The sequence below is a fragment of the Xenopus laevis genome, chromosome 1L, assembly GCF_017654675.1.
Source record: "Xenopus laevis strain J_2021 chromosome 1L, Xenopus_laevis_v10.1, whole genome shotgun sequence".
NCBI lineage: Eukaryota > Metazoa > Chordata > Amphibia > Anura > Pipidae > Xenopus > Xenopus laevis.
Genome location: NC_054371.1, coordinates 151,328,157 through 151,342,645, shown reverse-complemented (window position 1 = coordinate 151,342,645; position 14,489 = coordinate 151,328,157). Strand labels below are relative to the sequence as shown.

At 41.9% G+C, this 14,489-nt stretch overlaps 1 protein-coding gene across 1 annotated transcript; it reads right to left on the bottom strand.

The window, feature by feature from the left end:
- Positions 1-5,582: 5,582 nt before the first annotated feature.
- On the bottom strand, positions 5,583-11,100 carry rem2.L (RAS (RAD and GEM)-like GTP binding 2 L homeolog). Its single transcript, XM_041564994.1, has 5 exons — positions 10,923-11,100; positions 7,590-7,916; positions 7,427-7,500; positions 7,078-7,285; positions 5,583-6,486 (listed from the first exon to the last, which is right to left on the bottom strand). The coding sequence occupies exons 2-5, from the start codon at positions 7,906-7,908 to the stop codon at positions 6,209-6,211; spliced, it is 879 nt and encodes a 292-aa protein (XP_041420928.1). The 5' UTR covers positions 7,909-7,916; positions 10,923-11,100; the 3' UTR covers positions 5,583-6,208.
- Between the last annotated feature and the right edge of the window lie 3,389 nt (positions 11,101-14,489).

Below are 14,489 nucleotides of genomic sequence, written 5' to 3'. Positions count from 1 at the left end.
TATGGAGCAGTAAACTAAAGTATTATAAAGAATGAGGAGAAGAACATATTATGTAAGGACCAAAAAAAGAATTGCATGGTTGGAACGCTTAAAGGGATTTTGCCCATGTAAGTGCTGTGTAAAAACAATAAGAGTAAAAAGGTAGTTGTAGTTTCAAAATAAAGATAATAACGGGGAGTTTGAGATTAGAAAAGTTCTAACCTGTTCCACGAAGTTTGTGGTGTGTTGTACAGTGTCAATATGGTCCCCTATATGTAGGTCGCACTACTAGACAACTATGGGTCAGATAGCTGCATCACATCTCCAACTAATCGCCAAAAGCCATGTCTGAATATACTGCAAAATATCTCAGCAGAAATGCTTAATTTGAGTTTGCTTCAAATCACTTATTGAAGTCACATTCTGACCTGCAACATTGGGCCTTATTTGGTAATGGTGCTCCTCAATGAGTCCCGGAATCATCCCAATATATATTATAACTGAACAGTCGTGCATGTGCTGTAGCCCTTTATGGAGGGTTCTGAGCTGCTCTGCAAACGTGACATCATTGCAGCACTCTGAACCAATGATTGGAGAATAAAAATGTTATGCGTTCCGTTTTTTTGTGTAGACACATTTCATTATTTCAAATGGGGCTGTACTCACACAGGCGCGTGTAGGCGCCGAACGCAGGAAAAATGCAGCATGTTGCGTCTCAACCTGCGTTCGGCGCCTACATGCGCCTGTGTGAGTACAGCCCCATTTGAAATAATGAAATGCGTCTATTCCTGCGCTCCCCTGCGGCTGAACGCCGAAAAACGGAATGCAGGGGAGCGCAGGTAAAAATGCTCATGCGTAAGAGCCCTAAGGGGCAAATTCATCAAGGGTCGAATATCGAGGGTTAATTAACCCTCGATTTTCGACTGGGAATGAAAATACTTCGAATATCGAAGTCGAAGGATTTTGCACGAATACTGCGATCGAAGGAATAATGGTTCGATCTAACTATAAAATCCTTTGAATCGAACGATTCGAAGGATTTCAATCCAACGATCGAAGGATTATCCTTCGACCAAAAAAACTTAGCCAAGCCTATGGGGACCTTCCCCATAGGCTAACATTGGGTTCTGTAGCTTTTAGGTGGCGAACTAGGGGGTCGAAGTTTTTTCTTAAAGACACAGTACTTTGACTATCGAATAGTCGAACGATTTTTTTAGAATCATTTGATTCGTAGTCGAAGGTTGAAGTAGTCCATTCGATGGTCGAAGTAGCCAAAAAAACACTTCGAAATTCGAAGTTTTTGTACTTCGAATCCTTCACTCGAAGTTAATGAATTGGCCCCTTATTGTTATTGCTACTTTTTATTACTCATCCAGATTGCCAACTGAAGAGCAGCTGAATATAAAGCTGAGTAACAAAAAAAAGCACAAATAATTAAAAAATGAAAACCAACGAACCTCCGAATATCACTCCATGCATCATACTAAAAGTTAATTTAAAGATAAACAACCCTTTTAATGAAACCCAATAGGATTGTTTTACGTTTAAAATAGATTAATTAAATCTTAGTTGGGATTAAGTACACAGTAATGTTTTATTATTAATACAGAGAAAAAGGAAATTGTTTTTAAAAATTTCAGTTGATTCCAATTGAATTTCTGGGAGATGGCCTTCCCACACCTTGGAGCGTTCTAGATAATGGGTTTCCAGATTTCAGCTCTCACACCTGTATAAAGAATTATATTTATAAGGAAGTTAGGTGATATGCACTGTAATTATTCAGCTCATGCTGAGCTCCCAGTATCCTCTGACAGCCGTAGCTACACTTAATCCAGATTTTATTGTTAATAATGCACTCTCTGTAAGTTTTATAGAAGTCACCGAGCAGTCCCATGGCCAAAAAAAGATTTAGTACTGGCGATGGCAAATGCCTGAGCTTTTGCATGGCTGAAATGTGGACGGGGATTGCTTAATGGTCGACCAGGCTACAGCTGCCAAAGAGCTGTGTTTTTGAGGTGTAACTCATTCTTGTACTAGAGGGCAGCATGAGAATATTTAGTTTTCTGCTGAAAGCCCATCTGTCATGCCAGTGCAGTAGTGCTCAGCATTGTAAGGATTCACATCAATTTGGCTAGCAAGCTGATAGCAGATACTCCCTTTGAACTAAATTTTAAAGAAAGACGCCATTGTATACCCACCACTAGATTATCAGACACCCCCCATGTTTGGTATCATTCTGACTGCCTACCTATAAAACACAGCATGCCAGTAACTTCCTGGTGATATTTAGTACTGGGAACTACCAATAGCATATTTTAGAATCTGGCCCAAAAAAAAAAAGAAAAAAAGTATGACCCATCGCATTGCACCTTCCCACTCTTGTAATCTGAAGTCCCAATGGTAAAAAATAAAACGTAACTTTTACTAATAACCATCTAAAATTGATATGAAACGAAAAAAGTATATATTAGATATGTTAAAAGCAAGGTTAGGTACGGAGGCTGAATAGACACGAAGTCAGCAGCTAATAAACGGTTATCGAGAATTGAGATAGTTGTATGGGTTTTTATTCACAGTGATAGCTGTTTCCCCACAACTATTCTCAACTGCAGCAAAGTGCTGGAGATCCACGTTGTGTGAGCGGACCGGACGGACCAAATGGTATTGCGTTTCAATGTGTAGCCTTGTATACAATTGGGCCAAAGTATGGCAGCACACAAATATGCTTACAAGATAACTATACTTGGGTATATATCCACGTGGATATGATTGACATGATGTCAACTCAGGTAAGGTTGCAGCAAGGAGGGATTATCGAGCCTAATCTTCTGCACCGTCCCAGATCGTCCTATGCAACCATTGCCTGTATCGCAACTGTAGGAGAGTGTCGGCGTGATCAGAGGAGGAGCGACCTGCCGATATCAAGTGTGCTACCTGTTTCCTCCCGCACCACCCTTCCTTTAGAGTTGGACCAGAGAGCTGAGCACAGATATCCGACTAGCGGGATACTGACGGCGTGATCAAAGGAGGAGCAACCTGCCGGTACCGAATGCACTACCCGTTTCCTCCCGCACCACCCTTCCTTTAAAGTCGGACCAAAGAACTGGGCATATTCCAGCAGGGAATTAATAATGGGGAGAGCAAGTGTGTTCAGTTTTCCACCTTGCATTAGGGGGCAGGAAATTCCTTCATGGTAATGTACAGTACATAGGTTTTACTGAAAAAAATCACAATTATTTGACTAAAATGGAGACTATGAGAGATGGCCTTCCCATAACTTGGAGCTTTCTGGATAGAGTGTTTGCCATATTTGTAAAAGGAGAAGGAAAGGCAATTTACAATGGTGCCCCGGGCTGGTACTCCTGTCAGTTAGGGTTGCCACCTCTCTCTCCCCCCCGACGAATTCCGGGGAAGGCAGCTGGGGTGGGGCAATAATGCCATGGGGGTGGGACTGTGATGTCGGGGGCGGGGCTATGATATGGTGATTGGCTAATTGCCGCGTCAATCCCAGGAAATACTGCCTGTTTTTCCTAATTTTGAAAACCGGTTTTGACCAGAACAGCCCTTCAAAAAAACTCGCTGCCCGTGTCAAAACTGGACAGTTGGCAACCCTACTATCAGGAGAAATCTGCACCGGCCCAGGGTCCTTCCAGTGAGCACCATGGAGCAACCCTCTTCCTTCTTCGGTTTTCCCAGGGCAGACGTGCAGTAGAACGAAATTGCCTGCTTTTTGCTCTACTTCGCATGCACAGCCGTGACAAGACCGAGGAAGCAAGAAGAGGATCGCTCCGTGGTGCTCACTGGAAGAACCCTGGGTCGGTGCAGTTTTCTGCTGATCGGAGCACCAGCCCGGGGTGTCAGGTAAGTTAATTTAATCACTTGGGGTGTCTAACTTTTGGTACCCCCAAGTGTAATTTGCCATTCGTTCTCCTTTAAGAGTGATGCACTACCTGTTATTCTGTTCAATCATTTATGGTTATACTTTTTCTTAGAAGTAGATGTGGTAGTGGTTTTGGGGTGTCAGGATTAGTTTGGGGTGAGGTTACACTAGTCTAACCTGTGTGTAAGGTGAGCATGAGACAGGTGTGGCTTTAAAGGGGTCACACACTGCCAATTTACCAATAGGGCTCCTTTATTAAAATGGTGCATTGTTCAAAAAAGCAAGCACTGTCTGTATATTTATGTCCATAATGTGCTCTTTTTTCAAGGAAGGTGCTTGTAAATACATTAATACAGAGCACCTCAATGCATTTAGGTGGTGTAAGGCACAGCACTGGCTTTCACAGTCCAGAGTGACAGGTACAAGCACTATGTGCAGTTTCCTCCCACGCTCCAAAAACATACAGGCAGGTTAATTGGCTTTTGATAAAATTGACCCTTCTGTGTGAATGTGATCGGAACCTAAGATTGTAACCTCCGCTGGGGCAGGGACTGGTGTATAATCTCTGTAAAGATGTGTGGGCGCTGTATAAATACCAGGAGATAAATACATTTGCACAGGTATCGGCACATGCACAATTGAAGAGCAAACTGCTGAAGTGCCTTGTGCTGGAAGTTTCCCTAAATCACCAGGCTCTGCGTAAGAATTGCCCCTTTATTTTTGGAGATGTTCTTCAGGAAGGCAAGTAGTTCAAGCAGGAGACGGCCTTTTGACTTTATCCAGCTGAGGCCCAGGGTTAAGGGCATATTAGCATGTAACCTAAAAACAAGTTCCCATAGCCAGGGGAGATCTGCTACCAAGTACCCTACATTCATAGGTGAGCACCTCTGCCCAAGGGGCACTACCTTTTCTAGGTATATTTTAAAAGCAGGTACCTCATTTTGCAATTAAGGTGGGCAGACATCCCCATAATGCAGGACGCCTAGTGTTGTACCACTGCCCATACACTTCTGTGAATTTTTTTTCCATATGTATTCTGCAATAAAGGAAAGCATCTGGCTACAATATGAGACCAGCCTGGGTTATTTCAAGTGTATTGGTATCTTTCATCTGATGATGGGAACGTCTCGCTGTGGAAAACAGGAATGTGAGCTTGGGTACCTTATTATGTGAACATTTATTATGTAAAACTTCCCTGCCAATAATCACTTGATCATCCTCCACAACTTGTCAGGTACAAATCCCAAGCGAGTTGACAATATTGTTATGCTCTGTCTATGCAGAGCCTTGAGAAAGCTGCTTGCAGGAACATTTGGTTCTTTATGTTGCGCCTGCTCCAATCACAATAGACTGCGCTGTGCTATGGAAGGGGGGGGCTGTACCTTGCATGAGTTTCCAAGGAAACCGCTCCCCCAGATACAGGGGAGCAGTGCAAGATGGTGGGCTTGTGGTTTCCATGACAACAAAAGCTGTTCAGATGAATATCTCCTTTTAAGGTCGGGACTTAGAGAGATTGTTTTGAGGGGAGGGAGAAAGGTGTCTAGAGAAAATATGAACTGAAACACTTAGCAACCTCTCCTAATCCATGTGACATATAGAAATATGTGCCTGAAATATTGATTTTCTATAGCCCTTTGGGTTTTCTCACATGCAGATTTTTACTTTGTCTCTCCCTGTTGAAGCCCAGAGTATCCACACATCACCTGCACACGACTCCAACAGCTTCAAAAAACGACTTTATTTCTTTTGTTGTCATTACATTTCTCTCCTCCAGAATGACCTGCAGCCCCCAAGCTGTCCCTATACGAGGGTCCTACAATCATTACCCGTTATCTAATCTGCCACATGAGTTACACGTCTGCACTGCGCCCTGTGAGACGCTGCTGTCCGGCTCTTTCCACACAAAATCACCTTGCAATATTGACACAAAACTCAATCAAAGGTTCTGTATAAGATGAGGCGTGTTCAGCACTATGAGAACATTCTGTAAAAATGAGACTTAGAAAATGTGCAATGAAAGTCTGAAGTACTTGAAATATAGAATGGTTGCCGAGAGGCTAGTGAATGGCGTTACATGGTTCTGGCAGGGGTTTGGCAACACTGAGGCTGACAGCCATTAACCCTTTCTGGAATGAGCTTGCTCATTACATTCACTGACTCTAACACACCTCTAACCCCAATGCCATTAGGTCACAGATGATCTGTCTGTAGCTACCATGACTGATGTGGTTAGTTTGTGTTTCAGCATGAAGTCAGTCATATCAGTCAGCACCTTCTTTGGTGTAACACCATTTCTTTTTCCACGTGATCACTATGTTGCTTACATTTTGCATGTTGCCAGTCAGTTTTTCACAGTACTGAAAGGTCATGACAAGACTTTGATCTCTGCTTGAAAAAGCCACGATGCTTTCCCATCAGCCCTTGAAGAAGGCGGCGTGCTCTTTTGGTCAGACTCTCTCTGCGGCCAGGGGTCAGGAGGATTGGGGTCTGCAGAGTTTGTTCTCCTTCATCCTTCCTTAGGCGGATCTGTCTTACTACCCCCTCAAGCAACTCATGGGTGTTGTGTTGTAGTGCAGCTGAAATCTCTGTGTATTTGCAGTTCAACATACCCGCCAGAGATCGTCCCTCTGAAATATATAATACAGCCCCTCTAAGAGATATATCACCCCTTCACAGAACAAATTATCTTGTCTTTGAAAAGCTCAAAGTCTGCGATAATGGAATGAACAGTTTTTAGATGGAATTGGGGGCCAATGTATTGTGAATGTATTGTTATAAAGATAGCTAGAGTTTCAGCAATGTGGGAAAGGAAGGATATTTAAATGTTATCCTTACCAATGCAAGCATAAACCAGAACGTAAATCAGTTTTACTGCCAAATTGTTCTGCTTTGCTAAATATTATGAATTTTGTGGGACGCTGACAAAACGTAAGCCCCAAATGTAAATACCGTTTTTCTGATGAATCTGTAGGAATCGATGCCTCTTTGAGAATGCTTGCTAATTCATTTCATGGCACAGTAGTGTTTTTCAGAGGCTCAGGGTATATAATTGTCCATATATTAACATTATAGCCTTCTATTCAAAATCATATTATCCTGTTACAGACTTGAGCTACTCAAAAGATCAGGGTCTCGGATGTGTAGTACACAATTGGGTTGAATAATTACAGTAATTATACATTATTCCCTAATAGTATAGCACCCATGAGAGACTATACCTTCCATGCTGACTTCTCTTGAGCGGGCCAGGTCACCTTTATTGCCAACAAGGATGATGGGAATGTGGCGATGAGGACGAGCTGTGCGCAATTGCAAGAGGAGACTAGGGAGGTGCTGGAAAGTGCTACGATCTGTCACTGAGAAGATGAGAAGGAAGGCATCCCCCATCTGGAGACAACTGTCCTGCATCCAACTTTGCGGACCAGCCTGAAAGGTGGGCACATGGGTTACTTTTACCATGTGTGGAGCAAATGGCTGATGAATAGGTGACTGAGAAAATGGTATTTTAGCGTTTTTGTGTATGACATTAATGATATAGCATGGAATGCCTTATGTTTACCATCTCACCTGGTCCCAGATGTCATATACAATTAAAGTAGTCTTCTCACCGTCCACAAGCAAATTCCTTTCATAAGTGTCGTCTGTAAGTAACAGAATGGCGAGGGTGAGATTCAACTGGAACATATTTCGGAACCTTTACTTAACTCACTTCTCATACTCCTAAAGTTACCTGGATGTTCTGATCCATGGGGAAAGGTGTCCTCCACTCCTCCAAATATGCCAGCAAGGGTTGACTTTCCCACTCCACTGTCGCCCAGCAGCATCACTTTGTACACCCCACTGTCTGGGCTACTTTCTGAAGACCTGACAGAGTCTGATGACCCAGAATGGACACTTGGCCAGTCCAGCTCATCTACTGCTTGTGTGCGTCTCAGCTGGTACTTGTAAGGCAATGGCATACTGCCCCGTCTGTGAGGTCCTGTGGAAAGGGGGAGACTCCCCCGGTGCTGCTGCAACACTCCCAATTTCTCTTTCTTGTTTAACGTCATAGTAGATTCTGTGGTAATAAAAAATAATAACAATCACTGATACATAACCCAGATATATGTATACGGTCCAAATCAAGTTGGACTTCCAACCAGCAATTTAAAAAAGTTAAAGTGTCCCTATCTGTCTGTCACTGCTTTACAGATGTATAGGAAATGCTCTGCCAATGGCTGACCTAGAAGTTATAGTTGGACCAGCACTTAGAACCACTTGTTCTGACATTTAGATTGAAGCTTTTGATTGTCAATTAGTTCTGTCTGAGCACAGCAACAATCAAAAAGCCCAGGGTGTCATTAGCACTTCTGTTATTCTTCCTTCCCTTTTCACTAGTTTACCCTTTTGCTTTCTTTTCCACATTCTTGCACCCTGATTATTGGGCCTGATATTGTTTTTTTGTTGTTGCATATTTATAAAGTGCTAAACAAATAAAGAAATAATAACAACAAACAAAAGCAAATACTGATCTATACTGCAGTGCAACAGAGCATTCTACTTCCCCAGGGTTGCCATTAGTAACCTTCTCGGCCATCTGTTGCCCTGTACAAGTAATACATTTGTGGTCATTTGTAGCTTAGTATAAAATATTGCCTTTTATGGCCTCAGTTTCAGTTTTCTGTACACGTAACCTTTGCATGGGTCCTGTTTAGAGCAGGTCCAAATGGCCCAGTGCATCCAATCAATACACCTGCCATGATAAATGACCCCCAAAGGCTTTAAAGTCACACGTTGCTGGGGAAATACTGAGCTGCCAGTATCCGTTATCAGCCATTGGTTAGTGCCAAATGTTGTGTATCGCTGAACTTTGTCTCCCTGCATAGATGTTAGCCATAGCAACTGTTTCATTAGTTATACTAGAAAAAAAAAACAAATATTGACAACATTGCTGATCTCATCTCTCTGGTGTAGTAGTGATCTCCCACTATGTTTATTTTTGTGTTGCTAAATATGTGAATGCATCAAGATGTTAATGGAAATCTTATTGTTGTCCCCACCATCTGTTTTCAAGGGGGTGAGCGCTGCTTATTTTTGTCTCTTGTTTCCTCATGCTAAGGTATCCCCCCCATATTATGTAATGCCAATCTTCCCTTATCGAATCAAATCCGTCTCGGAGTATTATATTATGGCACCTCTCCCTGCTTCATAATCTAGGATGATCTCTGACAAAGGACAAACTCTGATTATCCCTGCCCCCACCATCCACTAATTGTATTAAGGAAAGTCCACGCCTCCAGCGCTGATTTTTTTTTGTTCAATAATTTTATACCTAGATAAATGCTGGAAGCCTATCATTTCCTTGTAGGAATAAAATACCTGCTTTGCCGCTGGTACAGATAATTGCTTCTATGGCACCTTTGCTCCTGATATGACTCATCATTACTGACTGCATTCACCCATACTTTATATATTTATTCCTGTCTGACTGCGCATCACCCCTATATTATAAATGTGTCCACCCCCTCCAAAGACATCAAGTAACTCCACGTCATTAGGGTGATAATGTCCTGAATTTTTTTAAAAAAAAAACAATAAAAAAATAGCTCTCACTTCGATTGACGACATGAAATAAAGTCTGAGAAAGGCAGGGATTGGATGATTATCTCTGTAATGGTATGGGGTTAGCTGCTGTCCCTGAGAGACTCAGACTTCCCAATTCCCCAAGAGACTTGGCTAACGTCTCACACACTCACAGACAGAGGAAGGCACTTTTGCCAGACTTAGAATCCATGATTAACCATTTGAATGCTAGAGACCAGCAAAACAAGTACCACCTTCGTGGATTGATGCGTGTTTAACTACTTCACTGCTAGAGGTCTGTAGAGCACTGATCATCCACTTCCATGCTAGAGCTCTGTAAAGTGATGATTAACCCCTTCCATGCTTGCAGTTATTCATCAGTTATTGCAGGGCGTATTTTGCCACACTTTATGGTGAATATAATTCAGATCAGTCCCTGCATCAGTTATTGCAGGGCGTATTTTGCCACACTTTATGGTGAATATAATTCAGATCAGTCCCTGCTCCAGTGGAGCTTACAATCTAAGGTGCCTATTTTATCAGGAGCCAATTAACCTGCCTGTAGGTTTTTGGAGTGTGGGAGGAAAACCACACAGACATAGGAAAAACATACATATTCCTTGCATATAGAGGCTGGGTTGGAAATGAACACTTACCTGCAAAAGGATTGTAGAATCCAACCCTTATAAAAATCTGTAGAGCACAGGTTGACACTTATATCAATTTTTATCTTCAGCAAGTTACGTAGCACTTTACAAGAATTTATAACAAACAGGGGGCTTCCAATAACTTAACAAATAAAGGTTACAATAATAGGATTAAAATGATATATATATTTCGGAAACGAGTTAACCGCTTCTTTGCTAGAGACGTTTGGTACAATGACCAACTCCTTCCTTGCCAGATATCTGTAGCTCAAGGATGACAGCTATGCGAGGCAATGATTAAGCCCTTCTATGCCTCAGTCTGTGAGATCAGCAATTTATCAATAAGAAATGGGGGGCATTTACTTTAACTTCTTCCCTGCCATAAACTTGTAAAGTAGTGATTAACCACTTCCTTGCCTAAGTTGATGTAACAGAGGTGCAGAACATGAATCTTTACTGTGGATTTATTCACCCCATTCATACCTATATGTTGGCAAATGAACAGTTTTTGAGCTGGGGCTTGTGATTATAGGGTGAGCAGAGTCCGCAGCTATCGAAAGGAGCTATACAGACACTGCTTCTCAGCTGTATTAGCAGTACAGAGGGCAATGACTGACTGACTGCCAACCATCAACTTCATCCATCTTTCCCTGTTACCTGCTCAAGTCTTCATAAAGGCAGGGGCTATGTGTGTATGTATATATAGTTATAAATCATGTACACACACACATATATATAGTATACAGAAGCCCTGTGACTAGTGCATACAGAGGTGAGATGTCCAACCTTTCTGAGCCCCCCACACACATCTTCCTGTCAGAATGTGAAGTAGGATTCCATGTGTTTCCACCTACCTGTAGGTGCCACTTTCTCGTGCCTGCTTTCAGGTGTTCTTGTGCCCCCTGTGCCCAGCTCCTCACAGTGTATATCACTTTCTTGGCCGTGTCTCCCTGCTCGTGTGACAGACGCTTAATCCCATCTGCTCTGCGCCTCCCTTCGCTTTTAAACAAGCTCCCACATGACACACACTGTGGGCAGGGGAGTCCCTCCCTCTGCTGGTACAATATAAGGAAAGCACAGGAGTGAGGTCACTGGGATTCCCTTTTAGGAGGACACGTGACAGTGAAGCGTCTGCCCCCTCTTAGTAACATTCCAGTTGCCTAATGAGATTGTGCGCTTCCCTCTCAGACCCCAGCTGTGCCCGTGGGTGCAGGTGGCCCTCATGCAAAAGATGGGCAAGCCCAGACACAGCTGCGCCTTGATGCTAAATTAAAACACTGCAGTATTGGTACCTCAGCAACAAGGTGATTCACTGCACATAACTACTGAATCCTTCCGTCTCTGTCCAAAGCCCTTTCCCATGCCACCTCTGCTCTCGTCCAGAGCTGAAAAAAAACAAGTTGGAGAAAAACTTAGCACTTTGTAGTTATTCTTGAAAAGGCGCTAAACCCTCTGTAAAACGGGCCCACTGCACTCCAAAATATGTATGAATACAGTAGAACCTCAATTTTACATCCCCTGATTTTGTTTCCCTCTTTTACATTGTTGTTTTGTGGTCCCACCTATATATTATGCATAGGGTTGACACCTTTTCACCTGGTGGAGACCGGGCGGGGGCAGGGCCATGATGCGGCAGGGGCGGATCGTTACATTGTGGGAGGGGCAATCCTATCCGGTTTTCCTTATTTGGAAAACCAGGCAGGAAGTTTTGACCCGGGCAGCCCTTCAAAATACCGGGGTCAAAACTGGACAGGTGGCAACCCTAGCTACATACCAGGCCTAATGTGCTAATGATCCAGGCCTTCAAAGTGGTCACAGGAGTTTCCCATCTTGAATTTGTTAGGAGTGTCTTGTTTCTGTACTGCCGTGTACCAATAACCTAAATAATTTTCTCATTTATTTTCTCTCATCCTAATATTATGACATTTACATTCAGCCAGGGCTGCCATCGGGGGGGGGGGGGGGGACAGTTGTCCCGGGCCCGGCAGGTATTTGGTGTATAAGGGGGTCCTGGCCATGCTTCACTTGCTTTATTAGCCGGGCCCCTCTGCTGTCAGTGTGCTGAAATCTTCAGAAACGAGCACAGGAGCTCCGGTGCGTGTATGATCAGTCTCCATTTCAGTTCTCTGTATCTTCATTGGTTAAGTTTAAGTCCCGGTAAAGCTGTACAGGGATTGGATAGGTGAAGTAAGATCTTCCTCTCCAGCTTATCCAATCCGAATGCAGCTTTACCGGGACTTAAACTTAATCAACCAATGACGATACAGAGAACTGAATAGCAGAAAAATCATGCACCTATGGCATTTCCAGTCTTCTCTTCTGATGCTTACAGCATGCTGACAGCAGGAGGGTCCACCAGTGGGTTTTAATAACTTGTGGGGGGCCCAGGCCATCAGTATTTTTTTTTACTTGAAGGGGGCCCCTGATCACCAATGACTTTTTATAACATGTGTGTGTGTGTGTGGGGGGGGGGGGTGGCCACCAATGGCTTTTTATAACTTAGGGGGGTTTAATGTTTTAGCTCTGTCTTTGTGTATTGGGTGAGATATGGGATGGGGTTTGGGGGTGGGCGGGACCAGGGGGCCCAGAAAATGTTGCCGTACAGGGCCCTATGATTTCCCTGCATTCAGCATATTGTGTGTCAGTCCCTAAGCTCAGTACGTGACAGCAGGACAGGGCATGTGCAGTGGTGATTGGCGATTATGCATGGAAGAGAGAACGGGAGGCAAAAATAACTCTTCCTAATAATTAAATGATACAATTTCCACAAAGCTCAGTTGCCATAAAAGACTGTAATGCAAATGTGAGTGCAAATGCTAACCTGCAGTACAAGTGGTTGTTAATCACAGAATGTATACAGCATAGCAATCATTGGGTCAACAAATCTTTTGTAGTAGATACAGGTTTAATCTAAAATGGTCTTTATTTGTTGCTTTGTTGTACAATATAGCACAGGTAAGGGACCTGTTATCCAGAATACTCAGGACCTTGGATTTTTCAGATAAAATGGTCTTTCCGTAATTTGGAACTACATACCTTAAGTCTACTGAAATTAATATAAACGTTAAATAAACCCAACACGCTGGTTTTTTAAGGATAAGGATTAATTATATCTTAGTTTGCATCAACTACAGGGTACAGGTATGGGATCCATTATCCGGAAGCCCATTATCCAGAAAAAAAATTTGTACATTTTAATCTTTTGTTACATACAGCAGTAGCTCCCTAGTGGTCAAAGTTGAAAAAAATAGCACATGCGCATTGAGTTTTACATTTTCCCTATAAAAATCCTACTTAAATTCTAGTTGATCTGGAGGAAATTTAAGAAAAAATCCAATACTTCCTGACTCCAAATGGAATATGACAAATACATTCATTAACTCGACTAAGGAACAGATTTAGAAAGCTGTTCAAAGTATATTTTCATTAATTTGGTGAATTAAAAAAAATTGACTATATACTATTTTTTAAAATATTTTTCTGTATCTACTTGTCTGTTTTGTTTTTTACATTTAGTTTATTGATTTCCATAGAACTATAAAAGAATATATATATTATATATATATATGTGTATATATATATGTGTATATATATATATATATATATATATATATATATATACACATATATACACGCACAACTTTAACCCTTAAGTGCCAGCAGAATTTGGCATTTCATTCCCTTACAGTGCCAGACGTTTTCTAAACATTTTGTGCTCTCTCACTTTAGGGGCATTTTCTGAGGGGAAACCTTTAGTTTACCTTGGAAACTATATTGTTTTTTTGGGAGAAACCGAGCTTTCTAAATCTGCCTGAGTTTTCATGTATTTCCACCTCTGCAAAAAGATTTATAGCGCTAAATACAAAAAAAATTGCTATATTATATAATATCTAAATTTATACCAGAAAATCCAACTGATTTGGAAAGCCTCCTATCTCTTGAATGTGCCAATACCAGATATGTATAGTTTTAGGGAGATTTAGGACTTCTGTACAGCAAAAACTCCCAGCAGTATATTACCAAATTTTGAAAGCACTGAGGCAGAATTCGGCATACTTTAGATTTCAAGGCCAAAAAATCCTGAAACAGTAGGTTTACCCCAGTAAACCATATATTTTTGAAAAGTACACATTCTGCTAATTCCAAAATGGGTAACCATGTCTCTCTACTCCCAAGTACCAAACATCAGAGCTTGTCTGAACGTAGTGGTTTATATAAAAATGTATTAAAATTCTGAAAATTCACTTCAAAGGTTTTATTTTGCTGCTCCACATATTATTAGGTAGAAAGAAAAGGCACCCCTGACTATGATTGCCAGGGGTCCACTGAACATATTGAAAAATTGAAAAATCAACAAATTGACTGCATTTTTTTGTGGGTTAAAAACACAAAAAAATTTATTTACCCCCCAAAACCATATT